A 24169-nucleotide genomic window follows, 5' to 3' on the forward strand; every position below is an offset into this window, starting at 1 on the left:
CAGCAGCGGGCAAAATAGTGGACAAAGGAAGTGATGTTTATCTCCTTCTTGCACTGTCTGAAAACAGCCCAGGTCTGAAGACATCTACATGCCTGAGACAGAAGCAGCTTTAATTTTTTGTGTGTTTGTTTGTTTCTTTCTTTCTTTCTTTATTAATCTGCCACTTAAACCCTTTATTTCACCCCTTAAACATGCTCCAAAACTCACCAAATTTGGCATGCACATCGGATCTGGTGAAAAATTTGATAAAATGTAAAATATATCCCCTAAAGTGCCAAAATGTGCTCTGTAGCGCCACCTATGTAACTAAAATGACCCCTGACCTAAATCCAACAGGAAGTCCACAATCAGACTTTCAAAGTAAGACTTTGCTCCGATTTTGGACCCCGAACAAATGCTATCTCCTCCGAGGATGTACTTTGTGTCAAACAGAGGCTGCTGACGTCTAAACTATAAGTCTGACCACTTTCAAACCTGCATCAATGGAATCGCAACGGAATTTTCTACTAAAATGTGATTTTTAATGTAAGATTTGGCCAAAGTCATGGGATTTATGAGGAGATTTCACAAGAAGCATACTCTAAAATCCTCCTCTCCAACTGCTCCTGGTGATGTCACTCCCTCAGTGCTGTGAAACATTCCGCAATACACACTCATTATAAAATCACAGGAGGAGCAAGAAAAGACTTTAAAACTCACACTCTAATATCTCAAAAACAGTAAAAGATAGAAAAAACATGTAAATTCAAGATTTGTAGGTCAAAGTCTCGTGACTCATTTAAAGTTCAAATGAAGTTTGTATCTAAAACTATGTGGAATCAGTAAATGTTCAAAAAGGTGCAGGTTTGCTCACGCTCTCCATTCAAATATATGAGTATTTTTCTGTGTCCAACTGCAGTTACTAATTGTCTCTATACACCTGACAGTACACATTTCAATCAAACTTTCAAAATAAAAGCACATCACACCTATAAGAAATATCCCTCATTTTTAAAAAGCAAAATGATCTGATCCCGACGGGCCAGAGTGCGAGGTCCCGACCAACGCTGCGTGCAGCTTTAATTTAATATATTTATTAGACAAAATCAGTGTTGATGTGTCAATCTTAGGAGCTGAGGCCATTTTTTGCTAGAAAAACAATATCACAGATTTAATTTTGCAATAAAAACTTCTAAAAGTATTTGTAATTTGCTCATAATGCACCCAGTGTCTCTTTGTTAATAAAGTTACAAGAGGTCCAAGCTTTAATTCTTATCAATGATGACAGAATGGAAACTGTTGCAGAAAACACTGAATGTTAAGTGTCAACTCACATTTTATATTTCAGTATTTTTGTGTTCATTAATTTCATCTAATTACTTACGTTTAAATGACAAACACATGGCAGAATGAGATTCATCTAAAATTCACTCCAATGTTTCTTTTATTTACAAAATTTATTATTTACAAACAATAATAACAGGAAATAATGAACACTTAACGTCACCTATATTTTTTATGATTTTTTCGTCAACAATAATACATTTTTGGCAGGACCGGCTACAGACCAGCCCTCTAACCCTGGCATGAATGTCAGATGAACATACAAAGTGTTAAGGATAATACAATTCATTAAATAAAATAAAATCAATGAATAAAGAACAAGAAAATGGCAGAAAACATTAAACGTGTTTTGTGTGTGAGTGTGAGTGTGTGTCTGTAGTGTTTTTTTTTGTTTTTGTTTGGGCATGTGTGTATGCATGCTTGTTTGTGTGTGTTTGTGAACGATTATTAGATGACTGAAGATTAGGCTAATCTAATTTCACAATTAGTCCTTAGACCACAGTGTGTGTGTGTGTGTTTGTGTGTGTGTGTGTGTGTGTGTGGTCCAGGTATTCCTCACATTGTGGGGACGTAAATCTGTTCACACAGTCATGTTGTGGGGACTCGCCTCCCTTACGGTGAAACAACATGAACATATTTTGGGATAATGAGACAGCAGGAGGACAGAAGCTTCAGAGGTTAAATTCAGCGACTTTTCCCTTTAAGAAATAAATGATAGTAATTATGAGAACCATCATCATCGTCTCTAATTGCTCTGTTCCACTGTCACAGAGACCTTCAGTGGGGAAATCTTCAGTTTATCCCTTGTGAAAATGAATGGAAACAGTCTGTCAGTGAAAGTGTGTGTGAAGGTGTGTATGTGTGTGTTAGTATCAGGATCAGAGAACGACAGATTTCCTTTGTTCCAGTCCAGATTCACTCTGATCCTCTGGAGCTGCTTCTTCACTGGGAGAACAGTCGCATGAGCTGGTGGTGACCATGCTGAGAATTCGCCTTGATTGAACCATATTGTATGTACTCCAGACTGTATGTTTCCCTTCCTCTGGGCAGACTCTGATAACACACCCAGTGTCCAGTATGTATTATCTCCAACCTCGACATCCCAGCTGTGAGTCCCTGAGTTAAAGCCCTCAGAGCCCAGGACTATGGGATAATAATCAAACCTCTCTGGATTATCAGGAAGCTGCTGTTTCTCTCCATATCTCGCACTGGTCAGATCTTCAGAAAGGATGAGTTTTGGATCAGCAGTGTTTGGATCCAGAATGACAGGAGTGTATGAGACCATCTCCTTCATCTTGTTCCAGATGTTGAAGGTCAGGTTGCCCAGGTGTTTGGCCTGGTCTATCAGAGCTCCTGAGAGCAGCTGTGGATCATCCAGCAGGGGGCAGTGCTGGACTCTTTCCACTGCAGCCTTGTAGTTGTGCAGGAATGAGACGTCTTCAGCTCTCAGCTCCTCCTCTGTGGCTCTGATTGTGTGTGAAAGAGCTGCTATCTCTCTGCTCAGAGCCTCCATCTTCACCTTCATCATCTGACTCTTCTGCTCCTCTTCCTCCCTCAGAGCAGCCATCCTGGCCTCCTCTTCCTCTTCTAGAATCTGGTGAAGCATCTTAAACTGCTCCTTAATCTGTCTCTCTGTGTGTCCGGCCTGGACTTTAATGTGTTCTGCTGTTTGATCAAACTTCACTTTAACTTGTTCACAAACCTTCAACTTCTCCTTCAAGGGCTTCAGAGTTTCTTCAAGTTCCTTCTTGTGTTGTCGTGCAGCTTCATCAATAGGTCTGAATCTGTGGTTGGTGTGTTGTTCTGAATCTCTGCAGATGAGACACACTGGCTGCTGATGGTCCAGACAGAAGAGTTTGAGTTTCTCAGAGTGCAGACTGCAGAGAGCCTCTGAAGCTCTCTGATCTCTGTCCTGTAAGAAGGACTCACACAGGTTCTTTAACACCAGGTTACAAAGTGGGTCTGACTTTGAAGATCTTTTCCGACAAACTGGACACTCACGTGTTTGTTTCTGTCTCCACCAGCTCTTCAGACAGTCTTTACAGAAGCTGTGGCCACATGACAGAAGAACAGGGTCTCTAAAGACGTCATGACAGACCGGACAGCAGAGATCCTCCTCTGATCTGGAAGCCATTTTGTCTCAGAGTGAAGCTAAAACACAGCAGACAGCAAGTACAGTCAGTCATGACTCCCCTCCCTCTTCTACTAACTTCAGTGACATTTACTTTCACTTTGACTCCAGTTTTTAGTCAAACTCACATTCAGTGTGAAGAGAGTCATTTCCTGGTCAACTGTGCCTCCTTTCCCTGTTTGGAACTGGCGACAGAAGTAGAGGGGCCAAGGGGCCATTGCCCCCTCTACTTTACCCTACTCCTACATTCTATACAAGTTATGAATCACTCTATCCCTTCAAATGCCCCTATATTGCAACACTTACGGTAAAAAGACGTTTTAATCATTCTCATCCACTCTAAGACATTAGGTAAAATAAAGCAGGCAAACATAAAACAGGAAGAATATTTACATTTTAATCCAATCAATGAGCACATTGTCACACAGATCAAATGCAGACAGTGTACACTACAACCAATAAAATTGTTTCAATGCTGAGTGTCTGCTGGGCCCCAGAAGATTTGATGGGTGCACCCCAAACTCCGTTACCAATATATATCTTGTCTCCATGGTAACATTACATTGATATGTAATAAACGTTGTATAACTTTGTGTTTATAGGTAAAGGTGTGTTGCATGTACTTTGTCCAGTATCCAGTTGGGATGTGCAGAGGGCCCAGTATTTGTACTTGTATCTATATTTGTTGAGGCAGCAAAATAATTTATATTTGTATCTGTATTCGAATAAAAGTGGAAATAGACACGTGTTTGGTGTATAGTTTGATGTGTCATCGCAATCAGTGATGAATGTTTGAATGTTGAATGTTTGGATTGCTATGTGTGTAGTCATCTTGGCGTCTATTATTGCTGATGTAATGCAGTGTTTCCTCTATAATAATACAGGTCTGGCGGGCCGCCAGGCCAACGAGAACCCCTGCCAGGTCAAAAAATAACGCCAAATATCCATTCATTTGGAAATCAACAGTGTTTGGGAGCCTCTAAGCAGCGCTGTTTCGAAACATGAGTCAACGTCTGTGTCGTTGCCTGAGAAACTCCAGGTAGCGTAACTCCTTTTAAAGGAATAGGGCAGTATGTAAGCAAGTGAGTGGTTAAGCAAGAGGGGAGTGTCAGAAAAGTGACGGTGAATTCGAGTAGAGCAGAGGAAAAGGTTGGCAGTAAGTTGTCAATCTGACAGTAAATGTACAGTATAGACTACAATGTGTCAGTTAATAAATGCAGCTTCTCAAGACCAAGAAAAGTCACGTCTATTTTTCTGCTGGAAAAGTGAAGGGGGTTAGCTCCGAAGTTAGCACAATAGGTTAGCCTAACCTGTCGATGCTAAATAGAGAAATAGAGGACGGAGAAATGTGTGGCTGCTAATCAACCCCTCAACCCTCCCAACCCCGCCAGGCCAAACCACTAAACCTAGGGGAAACACTGTAATGACAGGCAATAATCGCAAATATAATTTTCACGTTGGGGTTGAATAGTCGGGAACATTTGAGATGCTATTTAATAGTTGAAATGAGACAGCTGACTGTAATTTTTGCGCTGCTGAATAAGACTGCTGTGGCCGGGAGTCTTATCAAACATGTAAAGTTTGGTGCAGACTGGAGCATTTACAATAAAGTTATAGCAACTTCCTCTGTCATGGCGAAACATCAAATCTAAACTATGTGAGGATGAGAATTTTCTGCTGGGTCATCCCCACTACTGAATTATAAATATAAGACCTATAATTATTGTAAAATAAATGATAATAACACCAAACTTCATAGAAAGTTTGTATAGAATGTACTGTATGTATATAGGCCTTTCTGCTCTATCCTACAAAAATGAGCTGCACTCAACCCTCACACCAGTGGCGGCTGGTGACTTAAAAAATTGGAGAGGACAGGAGGAAAACCAACATGGAATCTTACAAAAACCGCATCAAACTATATCGTTGTCCCCCACCTGATGAAATCGGAGGAGTGCGGGGCAATTTTATATGCCAATAAAATGATTTGCTTTTAAAACCAAAAACCCCTGAGTGGTGTAAAGGCTGCTTCTTTAAAGACATTTAGCATATACATAATGTTTCTAAACAAAGAAGAGCTCATTTTAGCCATGGACTGGTTCAGATGTGTGATTTTACCAACAAAGTGAAATTCAAATTTATAGTATTGTTCTATTGTGACAACAGATTTATGTTCTCATCAAAAACAGACAAGATATCACATGATTTACACGTGTTTCCTATGTATTTTCTTACTATACAGAAATATATAAAGTAGCACAAAGCTTATAATGTGATACAGGAACAGATCAGTGCTGAATACTTGAAAGACTGAACACTAAAAACATTCACAGATCTAAAAGTGTAGGTTCACATCAGAAAGTATTAATGCATGTATCAAATACATGACTTACACACTCTCATCTATGTGCATGACATACAAAATGTAGTCTACAAAGCTGACATGTTAACACTAGGGGTGCAACAGATCACAAAACGGTTCGGATTGTATCACCGACTTGAGTCACAGATTGGATCATTTTTAGGATCAGCAAAAAAATGGGGAGACAAATAAAACTTTGTTTTCTATTTATTCTGTAACACACTTACAGCACAAAACAGCAATGAACTTTTGCCCATGGTCTTGGTCATATTCAGTGCTCAATTATTGCAGTATGAGGCATGATACCTTCCTCTTTTAAACACGGTAGTGAATGAAACAGCCGCAGTCCACATCATCAAAACTTGATGATAACTTAGAAACATGTCCTGCAGCTTGTTGAACGAGCCACCAAACAAACATTCACCGGTCCAGGTATCATCGGATAATTCGTAATTCATTTGTAATTCAATGTTATTTGTTTCAAAACAAAAAACAACAAAAAGTTTTTTGGTGTCAGAATCAAATAACGAAAAACCAATCAAACCCGGCCCATTTTTGGTTTTTGCCGATTTGTTTTATCGTTATTCCTTTTTGTATTGAATATCGAACAGGTCTGCGGACATTCAGCCAATTCGTTTTTGCGTTTGAGACCAAAAAGGAAAGTCACATAGTTTCTTGCTTTTTTCATTTTAAACCTAAAACGAAAAATGAAATCACGTGATCTATTCCTTTTTTGTTTCCCAACAAAAATCCAGAAAACCAAATTCAAAAGACTGAGCAATTTTGGTTTAGAAATCAAGTATTTTTGTCAGTTTTGTACGATAGCGGAAGCGACAACATTAGCCTACCCATGATCCTCAGCGACCGTTACTACGGTGAAACCAAAATTGCACGGCCTTTTGAATTTGGTTTTCTGGATTTTCGTTGCAAAACAAAAAAGGAATAGATCACGTGATTTCGTTTTTCGTTTTAGGTTTAAAATGAAAAAAGCAAAAAACCATGTGACTTTCCTTTTTGGTCTCAAACGCAAAAGCGAATTGGCTGAATGTCGGCAGACCTGTTCGATATTCAATCCAAAAAGGAATAACGATAAAACGAATCGGCAAAAAACCAAAATGGGCCGGGTTTGATTGGTTTTTCGTTATTTGATTCTGACACCAAAAATGTTTTTTTGTTTTGAAACAAATAACAGATTTACCGTTTTTTGGTTTTTGAATTACAAATGAATTACGAATTATCCAATGATACCTGGACCGCAGAGCCTGTTAATAATTTACTGTGAGTTCATCACTACGTCTAACCCCTTTCACATCACATGTACAGTACTCAGATATGGATTTAATGGTTATTTCATCTCATGCCTTCTCACTAGTTCAACTGTTCAAGACCTGCATGATAAATGCAACTCAACTTTCAGAGATTTTAATACCTTTTTCTTGCTGTTAAAAATGCATCTTGAAGTCTCTCCTTCTTTAAAAATAAGTCTTAACTTACAACTTTTAATTATGGCCTAAGTGTCCTTAGTACCAGAGGACATTCATCTACCATTTTCTTGACATTTTATTTCCACAGATGTAAACAACTTGTGGATAATAATAATAATAATGATTTCAAATAACCTTCACAAGGGATGAACAGCAAACATCACCAAAATGCAAAGACCAAGAGAGTCACATATATAATTTAAAGACCACCAATATTGAGGTATTTTATACTTGAGCACAGATAAATGTGTTTTTTAATTTATATTTAATAAAACTCACCAAGCAGGATTCAGCGTTCAGATTCAGGATTCAGAGTTCTTCACATGTAGAAACACGGACGATACAGTTAAATTATTCCATCTTACACTTCAACTAAAGGTTGCCTTTCAGTTTCCAGAAGAAGTTTCTGCTCTTTAGTCACAGAGAGGTAGATGCTATTTTAACCTCAGCTTGCTCTTTCTTCTTCCTGTTGAATTTCCTGTCCCCCCTTAAAAAGCCACTTGTATCTTTCACAAACCACCACCTCTTGTCATCTTTCAGTTTTGTACATGCACCCTCCACCCCCCTCTCTTGCTTAGTTTACTCATTCAGGGACACTGTACGTGAGCACAGACTCGACGGATCAGACCACTACCAAAAACACATACAAGCAGAAAACAAAACATAACACAATCTACATCTATGATGGGAGATGTGCTTCCTTCTGCTCCAGCAAGATAAACCTTCTTCAACTTAGTTATTACTATAATTATAGAAGCAAAATGTTAAAAAGTTAATCTGATTTCTATGTCTTCCTCTCATCCTTGATAGGTCGAAAAGCAACTACAGTGCAGAGTGAAAACCACACGACCTGATTTTCTGAAGATCTGACTTTCCTTTTGCAGAGTGAAACTTTCTCAAGAGAATTTTCGCACAGGTTTACCACAAATGTAGAAATGTTTACTACATGTTGTACTTCCTGCTTCTGTCACCTCATTGTTATTGTTAGGAGCCTATATTTCCCATAAAAGCAAAGTTATCAGACAGATAAATCCACAGACGGTGGCTGGACGCACATTATATATCATATTATTATGATTTGTTGAAATATAGAGTATATGTGATTGCATAAGCAACAATCAAAGTTAACAAACATAATTAGATGTGAATTATGAAGAGTTGGATACTCTAAAGTCTAAAAGCCTCTCACTCATAAGGACTGTATGAGCGAAAAACAGAAATAAAGAAATCTCTTGTGTAAAATAATCAAAACTGTTCTAAACTTTGGCAGAAAATTGTGTTCATGTAGAATCAAATCATTCATAACTCAGAAACTTGGTTGTTTGGGCCTTTAAAGACACTTTGATTTGTATCTCCTCCTGCATGATGCTACCAAGATGATTTGTGTGCCAAATTATGCACAATTCTGATCAACAATATAAAATCAATGAATAAAGAACAAGAAAGTAGCAGAAAACATTAAATGTGTTGAACATACAAAGTGTTAAGGATAATACAGTTCATTGAATAAAATCAAATCAATGAATAAAGAACAAGAAAATGGCAGAAAACAATGGAATATTGTGTGTAAGAGGTACTGTACCTGGTACCTCTATATTATAAGTAAGGGATACCCTGGAATATTAAAGGGTATCATGGACTATTATAAGTAAAGGGTATGATGGAATATTGTAGGAAAAGGCTATTTTGAGAGAGACTTGATCCATTTTATACATACAATTATTGATCCATCATTATAGATACGGATATTTTAACAAGTTAAAAACATATAGACAGCAGGAGATTTGTGTAATTTGAAGGCTTCCTGTGGACAGAATTTACTAACAGCAACTGAGAGAAAATAGACAAATGGTTAAAAAACGTGATGAATCCTATAGAGTCTGCGTGTATTGTTACTTTTGATAAAATGGAGTTCAGAACTAAAACATGATGATAATAATAATAATTACGCGCAGGCTCTAGTTTTGTGCCAAAAAGTGATTCCTGTCCGCGGGAGCGCGCGCAGCCACTTAAAGATGTGTCGCCCAACTTACGTTCATCTACAGCTGTCCGTGGTAACAGAGCAAAGGTATGTCTTTGTGAAACTTTAACATTTCTTGTAACCGAATAATCACAATTGTGGCCAAAGAAGTGTAGTTTGTATCGTAATCAGGTATGACATTTACACAATTATATGCAATACTGTAGTATTGTTTCCGAAGTTTATATGTGTTTGGCATGTCGAATATCCTTGTTTATGCCTATATTTGGAAATTAGGCGGTAATTAATATGATTTATGGATGGGTTATCTATAACATAAAGAGATGATCTCTTTTGGAATTATTCTTCTGACTCTTCGTTATTTTAACTGCGATGTGTCCACGATTATAACCAGTCCATTTTTTTTTTTTTACCAATTTAAATATCTTGAATCTAATTCAATATAATGCAGGTTTGAGCCTCTTCATTGTGTGCTGTTTGATAGACAGATCTTTTTCATCCCTGGTCACCGAGGAGAAAAGCAATGTCCAACCGAATCATTCTAGGTCCTGCAGTGAGTCAACTCTGAAACCAACAGAGCAAACAGAGAGCTGTGAGAGAGAAAACACAAGGAAGTGCTGCCTCCTGGTGGCTGTTGTCAACTGTTGCACTTCAGAGAGCAGCAAGAATTAATTTCAATGCTAAGAATTAGACTTAAGATGCTCTAAAGAACCAATTTAGAGGTAAAGAAAAAGTGAGTATTAAGACACATTTATCAAGTGACTTACTGCTAAACTTTTAACACTTTTAAAGGATATTTCTGGTGATTTTCTATACTTTTCTTCTTCTCAACAAATCTCAATAATCAAAATTGGATCCAAACCAACAATTAACTGATCTACAACAAGTATTGTGTGTGTATCCAAAGCCTGATATATCTTATTTCTCTGTGCTGTAGACGTATGTTGTTGTCCAAAAAATATTTTAAAAAGAGCCAAACCGCTGCACTGTTTAGAAACGGCTCCAAAGACTAATAACGTGCAGGAATGTGGTTCTGTTTACAACTTCACTAGCTTGTTGTGCTACATATCACAACCTCTTGACTTTGTACTACACTGTAGCCTGTAAATATTGGGCGAAGAATGTAGTACTACATTTACTTGAAGAATTGGGAACCTCTCCTTTAACCCAGTTGTTATAATTGGTGCCATGACAAAGAAGTTGACTTCTGTCACAACTTTTTTGTTCTATTATTTGGATTTTATGCTGCTGTATATATGGGGAAATAACAAAATCTAAATGTTTTTTTTTTTTGCCACAATGGAAAAATACCAGGGAAATTCTTCCTTTAAAACCATTTATTGTTTGTGAAAACAAACTAAAAGCAACACCATTTACAACAGAGGAAAAGGGGGCTGCAAGTCGAGTCAAATCAAAGAACTACTTAAAAAATTAACAGTAACTTCTTCTTCCAACACAAATACCAGTTGGTGACCTAAGTGGAGACATCAGGTTGAATCCATCAAGTGCACTAGTATAATAGATTATTATAGTATTACTAGTATAGTACATTAGTAATAATAATAATCATACCAGGAGGCCATTTTTTACCATATTTACATAAACTCTGCTATATATTCAGTCCAGATCAGACCATGAAACCCTCCTGCAGTTTGTGGTTCAATGTCTCCATCTAGTGGCCGAACATTTTAACAGCTGTTATCTCAAACCTGTGGGACAACTACAAACCAGTGATACCAAATTCACAAATTACAATGATTTTAAAACAGGGCTGTAGATACCATTGATCATACTGAGGTAATGTCCTCTGTATTTTATTTTACTGTAATTGTGTGTGGGGGGGTGTACTGTCATACATGTGCAGCTGGGAATATTGTCAGTCAGGGGTACCCTGTATATTATAAGTAAGGGATACCCTGGAATATTAAAGGGTATCATGGACTATTATAAGTAAGGGACATGAAGGAATGTTGTAGGAAAAGTCTATTTTAAGAGAGACTTGATCAATTTTATACATATGATTAATGATCCATCATTATAGATACGGTTATGTTAATAAGTTAAAAACATATAGACAGCAGGAGATTTGTGTGATTTGAAGGCTTCCTGTGGAGACAATTTACTAACAGAAACTGAGAGAAAAAATCTGATTAAATGACAGAATTCAACTGATGAAAACTGAATAAAAACATTTTTTTACAGGCGGAATAATTTTGACTTCATCATATCAAATGTAAAATTATGCAAATACTTTGAATTATTTCATATATAGTTTTACATACAGTATATTTATTTAAACAAGTGATTAAATTTAATGTTTGTAAACTTTATAATCTGAACTGGAATGTAAAATAAAGTTCAACATGCAGTAATTGATTCTTGGATGCTGGTCTTCATGGCTCCTCACAAAGTCAACATCAGAAAACATTAACAACCATTTAAAATGACACATAATCAATAAAAAAACTAAAGGCTGAAGAGACCAAATATAAAGATCAGAAAATAAGTTGAATCATTTTATGTTTGACAAAAACAGCAACAATTGAAACAACATGAACATATTTTGGAATAATGAGACAGCAGGAGGACAGAAGCTTCAGAGCTTAAATTCAGCGACTTTTCCCTTTAAGAAATAAATGAGATTAATTATAAGAACCATCATCATCGTCTCTAACTGCTCTGTTCTACTGTCACAGAGACCTTCAGTGAGGAAATCTTCAGTGGTAGTTTATCCCCAGTGCTAATGATTGGAAACAGTCTGTCAGTGAAAGTGTGTTTGAAGGTGTGTATGTGTGTGTTAGTATCAGGATCAGAGAACGACAGATTTCTTCTGTTCCAGTCCAGATTCACTCTGATCCTCTGGAGCTTCTTCACTGAGAGATCAGTGCGGAGACCTGGTGGTGAAAATGCTGAGTATTTACCTTCATTGAACAGTATTCCCCATAATCCAGAGCATATGTTTCCCTTCCTCTGGACAGACTCTGATAACACACCTAGCATACAGCGTTTATTGTGTCCAACCTCGACATCCCAGCTGTGAGTCCCTGAGTTAAAGCCCTCCGAGCCAAGGACAATGGGGTAATAATCAAATCTCTCTGGATTATCAGGAAGCTGCTGTTTCTCTCCTCCTAGTCTCACACTGGCCAGATCTTCAGACAGGATGAGTTCTGGATAAACAATGTTTGGATCCAGAATGACAGGAGTGTAGGAGACCATCTCCTTCATCTTGTTCCAGATGTTGAAGGTCAGGTTGCCCAGGTGTTTGGCCTGGTCTATCAGAGCTCCTGAGAGCAGCTGTGGATCATCCAGCAGGGGGCAGCGCTGGACTCTTTCCACTGCAGCCTTGTAGTTGTGCAGGAATGAAACGTCTTCAGCTCTCAGCTCCTCCTCTGTGGCTCTGACTGTGTGTGAAAGAGCTGCTATCTCTCTGCTCAGAGCCTCCATCTTCTCCTTCATCATCTGACTCTTCTGCTCCTCTTCCTCCCCCAGAGCAGCCATCCTGGCCTCCTCTTCCTCTTGTAGAAACTGGTGAAGCTTCTTAAACTGCTCCTTAATCTGTCTCTCTGTGTGTCCGGCCTGGACCTTAATGTGTTCTGCTGTTTGATCAAACTTCACTTTAACTTCTTCACAAACCTTTAACTTCTCCTTCAAGGGCTTCAGAGTTTCCTCAAGTTCCTTCTTGTGTTGTCGTGCAGCTTCATTGATGGGTCTGAATCTGTGGTTGGTGTGTTTTTCTGAATCTCTGCAGATGAGACACACTGGCTGCTGATGGTCCAGACAGAAGAGTTTGAGTTTCTCAGAGTGCAGACTGCAGAGAGCCTCTGAAGCTCTCTGATCTCTGTCCTGTAAGAAGGACTCACACAGGTTCTTTAACACCAGGTTACAAAGTGGGTCTGACTTTGAAGATCTTTTCCGACAAACTGGACACTCACGTGTTTGTTTCTGTCTCCACCAGCTCTTCAGACAGTCTTTACAGAAGCTGTGGCCACATGACAGAAGAACAGGGTCTCTAAAGACGTCATGACAGACTGGACAGCAGAGATCCTCCTCTGATCTGGAAGCCATTTTGTGTCAGAGTGAAGCTAAAAACACAGCAGACAGCAAGTACAGTCAGTCATGACTCCCCTCCCTCTTCTACTAACTTCAGTGACATTTACTTTCACTTTGACTCCAGTTTTTACTCAAACTCACATTCAGTGTGTGGAGAGTCATTTCCTGGTCAACTGTGCCTCCTTTCCCTGTCTGGAACTGGCGACAGAAGTAGAGGGGCCAAGGGGCCATTGCCCCCTCTACTTTACCCTACTCCTACATTCTATACAAGTTATGAATCACTCTATCCCTTCAAATGCCCCTATATTGCAACACTTACGGTAAAAAGATTCTCATCCACTCTAAGACATTAGGTAAAATAAAGCAGGCAAACATAAAACAGGAAGAATATTTACATTTTAATCCAATCAATGAGCACATTGTCACACAGATCAAATGCAGACAGTGTACACTACAACCAATAAAATTGTTTCAATGCTGAGTGTCTGCTGGGCCCCAGAAGATTTGATGGGTGCACCCCAAACTCTGTTACCAATATATATCTTGTCTCCATGGTAACATTACATTGATATGTAATAAACGTTGTATAACTTTGTGTTTATAGGTAAAGGTGTGTTGCATGTACTTTGTCCAGTATCCAGTTGGGATGTGCAGAGGGCCCAGTATTTGTACTTGTATCTATATTTGTTGAGGCAGCAAAATAATTTATATTTGTATCTGTATTCGAATAAAAGTGGAAATAGACACGTGTTTGGTGTATAGTTTGATGTGTCATCGCAATCAGTGATGAATGTTTGAATGTTGAATGTTTGGATTGCTATGTGTGTAGTCATCTTGGCGTCTATTATTGCTGATGTAATGCAGTGTTTCCTCTATAATAATACAGGTCTGGCGGGCCGCCAGGCCAACGAGAACCCCTGCCAGGTCAAAAAATAACGCCAAATATCCATTCATTTGGAAATCAACAGTGTTTGGGAGCCTCTAAGCAGCGCTGTTTCGAAACATGAGTCAACGTCTGTGTCGTTGCCTGAGAAACTCCAGGTAGCGTAACTCCTTTTAAAGGAATAGGGCAGTATGTAAGCAAGTGAGTGGTTAAGCAAGAGGGGAGTGTCAGAAAAGTGACGGTGAATTCGAGTAGAGCAGAGGAAAAGGTTGGCAGTAAGTTGTCAATCTGACAGTAAATGTACAGTATAGACTACAATGTGTCAGTTAATAAATGCAGCTTCTCAAGACCAAGGAAAGTCACGTCTATTTTTCTGCTGGAAAAGTGAAGGGGGTTAGCTCCGAAGTTAGCTCAATAGGTTAGCCTAACCTGTCGATGCTAAATAGAGAAATAGAGGACGGAGAAAGGTGTGGCTGCTAATCAACCCCTCAACCCTCCCAACCCCGCCAGGCCAAACCACTAAACCTAGGGGAAACACTGTAATGACAGGCAATAATCGCAAATATAATTTTCACGTTGGGGTTACATTGTCAGGAACATTTGAGATGCTATTTAATAGTTGAAATGAGACAGCTGACTGTAATTTTTGCGCTGCTGAATAAGACTGCTGTGGCCGGGAGTCTTATCAAACATGTAAAGTTTGGTGCAGACTGGAGCATTTACAATAAAGTTATAGCAACTTCCTCTGTCATGGCGAAACATCAAATCTAAACTATGTGAGGATGAGAATTTTCTGCTGGGTCATCCCCACTACTGAATTATAAATATAAGACCTATAATTATTGTAAAATAAATGATAATAACACCAAACTTCATAGAAAGTTTGTATAGAATGTACTGTATGTATATAGGCCTTTCTGCTGTATCCTACAAAAATGAGCTGCACTCAACCCCCACACCAGTGGCGGCTGGTGACTTAAAAAATTGGAGAGGACAGGAGGAAAACCAACATGGAATCTTACAACAAACCGCATCAAACTATATCATTGTCCCCCACCTGATGATATCAGAGGGGTGGGGGGCAATTTTATATGCCAATAAAATAATTTGCTTTTAAAACCAAAATCCCCTGAGTGGTGTAAAGGCTGCATTCTTTAAAGACATTTAGCATATACATATTGTTTCTAAACAAAGAAGAGCTCATTTTAGCCATGGACTGGTTCAGATGTGTGATTTTACCAATAAAGTGAAATTCAAATTTATGGTATTGTTCTATTGTGACAACAGATTTATGTTCTCATCAAAAACAGACAAGATATCACATGATTTACACGTGTTTCCTATGTATTTTCTTACTATACAGAAATATATAAAGTAGCACAAAGCTTATAATGTGATACAGGAACAGATCAGTGCTGAATACTAGAAAGACTGAACACTAAAAACATTCACAGATCTAAAAGTGTTGGTTCACATCAGAAAGTATTAATGCATGTATCAAATACATGACTTACACACTCTTATCTATGTGCATGACATACAAAATATAGTCTACAAAGCTGACATGTTAACACTAGGGGTGCAACAGATCACAAAACGGTTCGGATTGTATCACCGATTTGAGTCACAGATTGGATCATTTCTAGGATCAGCAAAAAAATGGGGAGACAAATAAAACTTTGTTTTCTATTTATTCTGTAACACACTTACAGCACAAAACAGCAATGAACTTTTGCCCATGGTCTTAAATAAAAAACAACAAACAACATTTGGGATGTCCAATGTTTAAATAAAATAAAATGAAATATATGAAATATTCAATGCTCAATTATTGCAGTATGAGGCATGATACCTTCCTCTTTTAAACATGGTAGTGAATGAAACAGCCTCAGTCCACATCATCAAAACTTGATGATAACTTAGAAACATGAACACACGTCTTGTCCTGCAGCAACGAGCAACCAAACAAACATTCACCGGTCCAGGTATCATCGGATAATTCGTAATTCATTTGTAATTCAATGTTACTTGTTTCAAAACAAAAAACAACAAAACGTTTTTGGTGTCAGAATCAAATAACGAAAAACCAATCAAACCCGGCCCGTTTTTGGTTTTTGCCGATTCGTTTTATCGTTACAACTTTTTGGATTGAATATCGAACAGGTCTGCGGACATTCAGCCAATTCGTTTTTGTGTTTGAAACCAAAAACGGAAGTCACATGGTTTCTTGCTTTTTTCAAAAGCGAATTGGCTGAACACCAAAAATGTTTTTTTGTTTTTAAACAAATAACAGATTTACCATTTTTTGGTTTTTGAATTACAAATGAATTATGAATTATCCAATGATACCTGGACCGCAGAGCCTGTTAATAATTTACTGTGAGTTCATCACTACGTCTAACCCCTTTCACATCACATGTACAGTACTCAGATATGGATTTAATGGTTATTTCATCTCATGCCTTCTCACCAGTTCAACTGTTCAAGACCTGCATGATAAATGCAACTCAACTTTCAGAGATTTTAATACCTTTTTCTTGCTGTTAAAAATGCATCTTGAAGTCTCTCCTTCTTTAAAAATAAGTCTTAACTTACAACTTTTAATTATGGCCTAAGTGTCCTTAGTACCAGAGGACATTCATTTACCATTTTCTTGACATTTTATTTCCACAGATGTAAACAACTTGTGGATAATAATAATAATAATGATTTAAAATAACCTTCACAAGGGATGAAAAGCAAAGATTGGAAAATGTAATCTTCCAAAATTCAACCTCACCAAAATGCAAAGACCAAGAGAGTCACGTATATAATTTAAAGACCACCAATATTGAGGTATTTTATACTTGAGCACAGATAAATGTGTTTTTTAATTTATATTTAATAAAACTCACCAAGCAGGATTCAGCGTTCAGATTCAGGATTCAGAGTTCTTCACATGTAGAAACACGGACGATACAGTTAAATTATTCCATCTTACACTTCAACTAAAGGTTGCCTTTCAGTTTCCAGAAGAAGTTTCTGCTCTTTAGTCACAGAGAGGTAGATGCTATTTTAACCTCAGCTTGCTCTTTCTTCTTCCTGTTGAATTTCCTGTCCCCCCTTAAAAAGCCACTTGTATCTTTCACAAACCACCACCTCTTGTCATCTTTCAGTTTTGTACATGCACCCTCCACCCCCCTCTCTTGCTTAGTTTACTCATTCAGGGACACTCTACGTGAGCACAGACTCGAAGCATCAGACCACTACCAAAAACACATACAAGCAGAAAACAAAAAATAACACAATCTACATCTATGATGGGAGATGTGCTTCCTTCTGCTCCAGCAAGATAAACCTTCTTCAACTTAGTTATTACTATAATTATAGAAGCAAAATGTTAAAAAGTTAATCTGATTTCTATGTCTACATCTCATCCTTCATAGGTCAAAAAGCAACTACAGTGCAGAGTGAAAACCACATGACCTGATTTTCTGAAGATCTGACTTTCCTTTTGCAGAGTGAAACTTTCTCAAGAGAATTTTCGCACATGTTTACCACAAATGTAGAAATGTTTATTACATGTTGTACTTCCTGCTTCTGTCACCTTATTGTTATTGTTAGGAGCCTATATTTCCCATAAAAGCAAAGTTATCAGACAGATAAATCCACAGACGGAGGCTGGACGCACATTATATATCATATTATTATGATTTGTTGAAATATAGAGCATATGTGATTGCATAAGCAACAATCAAAGTTAACAAACATAATTAGATGTGAATTATGAAGAGTTGGATACTCTAAACTCTAAAAGCTTCTCACTCATAAGGAGTGTTCTAAACTTTGGCAGAAAATTGTGTTCATGTAGAATCAAATCATTCATAACTCAGAAACTTGGTTGTTTGGGCCTTTAAAGACACTTTGATTTGTATCTCCTCCTGCATGATGCTACCAAGATGATTTGTGTGCCAAATTATGCACAATTCTGATCAACAATATAAAATCAATGAATAAAGAACAAGAAAGTGGCAGAAAACATTAAATGTGTTTTGTGTGTGAGTGAGTGTGTGTGTGTGTGTGTGTGTGTGTGTGTGTGTGTGGTGTCTTTTGTTTTTCTTTGCGCGTGTGTATATGTGTGTATTGTTTGTGTGTATTTGTGAATGATTATTAGATGACTGAAGATTAGGCTACTCTAACTTTACAATTAGTCTGTAGACCACTGTGTGTGTGTGTGTGTGGTCCAGGTATTCCTCACATTTTGGGGACGTAAATCAACAGCACATAAGCTCATTATGATGACATGTACAGTATATGAGTTATTTACAGTGATGCACTAAAGTCCAATGCAGACGTTTGACATCTACAAATGAATTCGTTTTCATATGATTTTAAAGTCATTCAAAAAATTATGCCAATTATCATCAGTCCTTACAGCAGTCACACACTTTTCTTCAGGAAACAGTTACTTTTACTTTAATTGACTCTTTTAGATTTTTGAGCAAATTTTGTCTGCTCAGTTATTCCTACGTTTTTGAGTTTAAGAGCAAATAATCAAGTCTTTTATACTTTTTAAAATAATTTTAAAAATGAGCAAATTTGTGAAATAAATGATCAATTTGTAAACATGTTACCTTAAAAGCAAATTCAGCAAATCAGTAATACGGTTATCAACTCTTTAAGTTCAGAGAAAATTTCAGTTCAGTTCAATTTTTTTATTTAATATATTTATTAGACAAAATCAGTGTTGATGTGTCAATGTTAGGAGTTGATTTCTTGCTAGAAAAATAATAACACAGATTTAATTTTGCAATAAAAACTTCTAAAAGTATTTGTAATTTGCTCATAATGCACCCAGTCTCATTGTTAATAAAGTTACAAGAGGTCCAAGCTTTAATTCTTATCAATGATGACCGCGGGAGCGCCAGTTCAAGATGTGTCGCCCAACTTACGTTCGTCTACAGCTGTCTGTGGTAAAAGAGCAAAGGTATGTCTTTGTGAAACTTTAACATTTCTTGTAACCGAATAATCACAATTGTGGCCAAAGAAGTGTAGTTTATATCGTAATCAGGTATGACATTTACACAATTATATGCAATACTGTACTATTGTTCCGAAGTTAATATGTGTTTGGCATGTCGAATATCCTTGTTTATGCCTATATTTGGAAATTAGGCGGTAATTAATATGATTTATGGATGGGTTATCTATAACATAAAGAAATGATCTCTTTTGGAATTATTCTTCTTACTCTTCGTTATTTTAACTGCGATGTGTCCTCAATTATAACCAGTCCATTTTTTTTTTTTTTTTACCAATTTAAATATCTTGAATCTAATTCAATATAATGCAGGTTTGAGCCTCTTCATTGTGTGCTGTTTGATAGACAGATCTTTTTCATCCCTGGTCACCGAGGAGAAAAGACATGTCCAACCGAATCATTCTAGGTCCTGCAGTGAGTCAACTCTGAAACCAACAGAGCAAACAGAGAGCTGTGAGAGAGAAAACACAAGGAAGTGCTGCCTCCTGGTGGCTGTTGTCAACTGTTGCACTTCAGAGAGCAGCAAGAATTAATTTCAATGCTAAGAATTAGACTTAAGACGCTCTAAAGAACCAATTTAGAGGTAAAAAAAAAAAAAAAAAGAAGTGAGTATTAAGACACATTTATCAAGTGACTTACTGCTAAACTTTTAACACTTTTAAAGGATATTTCTGGTGATTTTCTATACTTTTCTTCTTGTCAACAAATCTCAATAATCAAAATTGGATCCAAACCAACAATGAACTGATCTACTAACAAGTATTGTGTGTGTATCCAAAGCCTGATATATCTTATTCCTCTGTGCTGTAGACGTAGGTTGTTGTCCAAAAAATATTTTAAAAAAATCAGTGAGCCACACCGCTGCACTGTTTAGAAACAGCTCCAAAGACTAATAACGTGCAGGAATGTGGTTCTGTTTACAACTTCACTAGCTTGTTGTGCTACATATCACAACCTCTTGACTTTGTACTACACTGTAGCCTGTAAATATTGGGCGAAGAATGTAGTACTACATTTACTTGAAGAATTGGGAACCTCTCCTTTAACCCTGTTGTTATTATTGGTGCCATGACAAAGAAGTTGACTTCTGTCACAACTGTTTTGTTCTATTATTTGGATTTTATGCTGCTGTATATATGGGGAAATAACAAAATCTAAATGTAATTTTTGTTTTGCCACAATGGAGAAATACCAGGGAAATTCTTCCTTTAAAACCATTTATTGTTTGTGAAAATAAACTAAAAGCAACATCATTTACAACAGAGGAAAAGGGGGCTGTAAGTCGAGTCAAATCAAAGAACTACTTAAAAAATTAACAGTAACTTCTTCTTCCAACACAAATACCAGTTTGTGACCTAAGTGGAGACATCAGGTTGAATCCATCAAGTGCACTAGTATAATACATTATTATAGTATTACTAGTATAGTACATTAGTAATAACATTAGCTGCAATAACACCTGGGGGTCATTTTAATATATTTACATAAACCCTGCTTTATATTCAGTCCAGATCAGACCATGAAACCCTCCTGCAGTTTGTGGTTCAATGTCTCCATCTAGTGGCCGAACATTTTAACAGCTGTTATCTCAAACCTGTGGGACAACTACAAACCAGTGATACCAAATTCCCAAATTACAATGATTTTAAAACAGGGTTGTAGATACCATTGATCAAACTGAAGTAATGTCCTCTGTATTTTATTTTACTGTAATTGTGTGTGTGTGGGTGTACTGTCATACATGTGCAGCTGGGAATATTGTCAGTTAGGGGTACCCTGTATATTATACAAACAACATGAATATATTTTGGAATAATGAGACAGCAGGAGGACAGAAGCTTCAGAGGTTAAATTCAGCGACTTTTCCCTTTAAGAAATAAATGAGAGTAATTATAAGAACCATCATCATCGTCGATAACTGATCTGTTTCTCTGTCACAGAGACCTTCAGTGGGGAAATCTTCAGTGTGTGTTTATCCCCAATGCAAATGAATGGAAACAGTCTGTCAGTGAAAGTGTGTTTGAAGGTGTGTATGTGTGTGTTAGTATCAGGATCAGAGAACGACAGATTTCCTCTGTTCCAGTCCAGATTCACTCTGATCCTCTGGAGCTTCTTCTTCACTGAGAGAACAGTGGGGGGAGCTGGTGGTGACCATGCTGAGTATTTACCTTTATAGAACAATATTGTCCATAATCCAGACTGTATGTTTCCCTTCCTCTGGACAGACTCTGATAACACACCCAGTATCCAGTGTTTACTTTCTCCAACCTCGACATTCCAGCTGTGCATGTGTGAGTTAAAGCCCTCAGAGCCCAGGACAGAGCAGAACAAGTTAAACCTCTCTGGATTATCAGGAAGCTGCTGTCTCTCTCCTCCTCTCACACTGGTCAGATCTTCAGACAGGATGAGTTGTGGATAAGCAGTGTTTGGATCCAGAATGACAGGAGTGTAGGAGACCATCTCCTTCATCTTGTTCCAGATGTTGAAGGTCAGGTTGCCCAGGTGTTTGGCCTGGTCTATCAGAGCTCCTGAGAGCAGCTGTGGATCATCCAGCAGGAGGCAGCGCTGGACTCTTTCCACTGCAGCCTTGTAGTTGTGCAGGAATGAGACGTCTTCAGCTCTCAGCTCCTCCTCTGTGGCTCTGACTGTGTGTGAAAGAGCTGCTATCTCTCTGCTCAGAGCCTCCATCTTCTCCTTCATCATCTGACTCTTCTGCTCCTCTTCCTCCCTCAGAGCAGCCATCCTGGCCTCCTCTTCCTCTTGTAGAAACTGGTGAAGCTTCTTAAACTGCTCCTTAATCTGCCTCTCTGTGTGTCGGGCCTGGACTTTAATGTGTTCTGCTGTTTGATCAAACTTCACTTTAACTTCTTCACAAATCTTTAACTTCTCCTTTAAGGACATCAGAGTTTCCTCAAGTTCCTTTTTGTGTTGTCGTGCAGCTATTTCTGTTTTATGTCTGTCCTGTAAGAAGGACTCACACAGGTTCTTTAACACCAGGTTACAAGGTGGTTCATACTTTGAAGATCTTTTCCTACAAACTGGACACTCACGTGTTGGTTTCTCTCTCCACCAGCTCTTCAGACAGTCTTTACAGAAGCTGTGGCTACATGACAGAAAAACAGGATATCTGAAGACATGCCGACAGACCGGACAGCAGAGATCCTTCTCTGATCTGGAAGACATTTTGTCTCCGAGTGAAGCTGAAAACACAACAGACAGTTAGAACAGTCAGTCATGGCTCCCCTCCCTCCTCTACTAACTTCACTGACATTTACTTTCACTTTGACTCCAGTTTTTAGTCAAACTCACATTCAGTATGTGGAGAGTCAGCAGGTTGAAGCAGCAGAGTTCTAGTTTTCCACTTTTCTCTCCTGTAGCTGTACTCACTCAGAGGAAGTTGTTAGTTTGGTCTGAAGGTGAATCTGATCGTCTGTTTTTCAGTCTGTGCGTCTCTTTAGAGACGAAGAATAAACTGTTTCCTGCTTCATCTCAGGTGAGTCAGCTGAGGGGTGGAGCTTTGTTGACTAACAGGTTTTATTTGATTCAACAGTTCAACAGTGAACTTAGCAGAAGTTTTTTCTTTACAGTTTGCCTAGATTCATACCCAGGAAGACGGATAGGGAACTCCAGCCACAATGAATTTAAGTATGGCAAATCATTATGTCCTTGTTTCTGCAAATTATAAGTGTTATTTCAGAGGTCATCGTTCACAGTTTTAAAAATTTTTGAACATTAATGTCATTATTTCAATTAATAACATTATATAATTCAAAGCAGTCATGTTTTACTCTTTCTTTGCTGTTAGATGTTTTCCATATTTTTTAGAAATTGTTATATGATTACCATACATTTTTTTATGAAATAATCACAGAACGTGTTGCTTAAAATCTTTTTAAAAATGTAAGGAATATTACAGTATCTCCACATGATCTCATTGTGTTATTGTTAATATGTCTGTCTTTTAACATTTCATTAAAGTTAAAGACTGCTCTTGACTCATCAGCTGATCGATGTATTAAAGTAAAATATACTTTTAACTCAATTCAAATGATTAAAATCTAGTTACCACTAGCCCCCACCAAGGAGGCAATTGTAACACTCTGACTTCTTTCTTTAAATTTAATATTATAGTCTTGTCCTTATCTTTGAAAATATATCAATTGTATTATAAATTAGTGCAAATATATTTGTTTCTTGTATCAAAAGATGACTATTGTATTTCAAGTAGTCTGTGAGTTATGAAGGAAAATGTAAAAAATGTTACAATTGCCACTAGTCTATGAAGGAATATTTGAGCGAAATCCACAGGTCCTGCAGTGAGTCAACTCTGAACCCAACAGAGCAAACAGAGAGCTGTGATACATGAAAGAGAAAACATAAGGCCTTCTGGTGGCTGCTGTCGACTGTTGCATTTCAGAGAGCAGCAAGAATTAATTTCAATGCTAAGAATTAGACTTAAGATGCTCTAAAGAACCAGTTTAGAAGTTTAGAAGTTAAAAAGAGTGAGCAACAGTGATCATGTTTTCGGTCTTCAGAGAGTGCAGGAACACGGTTCTGTTTACAGCTTCACTAGTTTGTTGTGCTACATATCACAACCTCTTGACTTTATACTACACTGTACACTGTAAATATTGGGCGGAGAACGTAGTGCCTCATTTACAAGTGCAGACAATGAAGATGAATGAAAATCAGTTTTTTTAAAAATTCTTGTTTCTTTGTTTCTAAAACACGTCTCAGGTGTTCAGCCCTGTCTCAGGATGTACTCTGAACCAATTTTGGCCTCCGTCACTTACATTGAAAGCACATTTGAAAGATCTTTTAATAGTTAGTGTGAACAGGAGGAATGATTACAGCGAGAAAAACCTCTTTCACTGTTCATATGAACACCTGACTGTTGACTGAAAAACTGGGAACCCATCCTTTAACCCTGTGGTT

General features: G+C 37.7%; 2 protein-coding genes across 4 annotated transcripts; both read right to left on the reverse strand.

The window, feature by feature from the left end:
- Nucleotides 1–1934: 1934 nt before the first annotated feature.
- Nucleotides 1935–22721, reverse strand: LOC121893483 (zinc-binding protein A33-like). Of its 3 annotated transcripts, none has more exons than XM_042405561.1 (2): nt 22544–22721; nt 1935–3474 (listed from the first exon to the last, which is right to left on the reverse strand). In XM_042405561.1, exon 2 carries the CDS (start codon nt 3455–3457, stop codon nt 2069–2071), a length of 1389 nt encoding a protein of 462 aa, XP_042261495.1. In that variant the 5' UTR covers nt 3458–3474; nt 22544–22721; the 3' UTR covers nt 1935–2068. The 3 variants fall into 3 exon arrangements, with proteins under 3 accessions (XP_042261495.1, XP_042261494.1, XP_042261493.1); XM_042405560.1 differs by lacking the exon at nt 22544–22721 and adding an exon at nt 13473–14253; XM_042405559.1 differs by lacking the exon at nt 22544–22721 and adding an exon at nt 7580–7686 and having other exon boundaries at nt 1983–3474.
- Nucleotides 11770–17477, reverse strand: LOC121893418 (nuclear factor 7, brain-like). Its single transcript, XM_042405554.1, has 2 exons — nt 17109–17477; nt 11770–13363 (listed from the first exon to the last, which is right to left on the reverse strand). Exon 2 carries the CDS (start codon nt 13344–13346, stop codon nt 11952–11954), a length of 1395 nt encoding a protein of 464 aa, XP_042261488.1. The 5' UTR covers nt 13347–13363; nt 17109–17477; the 3' UTR covers nt 11770–11951.
- Nucleotides 22722–24169: the final 1448 nt, after the last annotated feature.

Source organism: Thunnus maccoyii, chromosome 3 (assembly GCF_910596095.1).
Source record: "Thunnus maccoyii chromosome 3, fThuMac1.1, whole genome shotgun sequence".
Lineage (NCBI taxonomy): Eukaryota > Metazoa > Chordata > Actinopteri > Scombriformes > Scombridae > Thunnus > Thunnus maccoyii.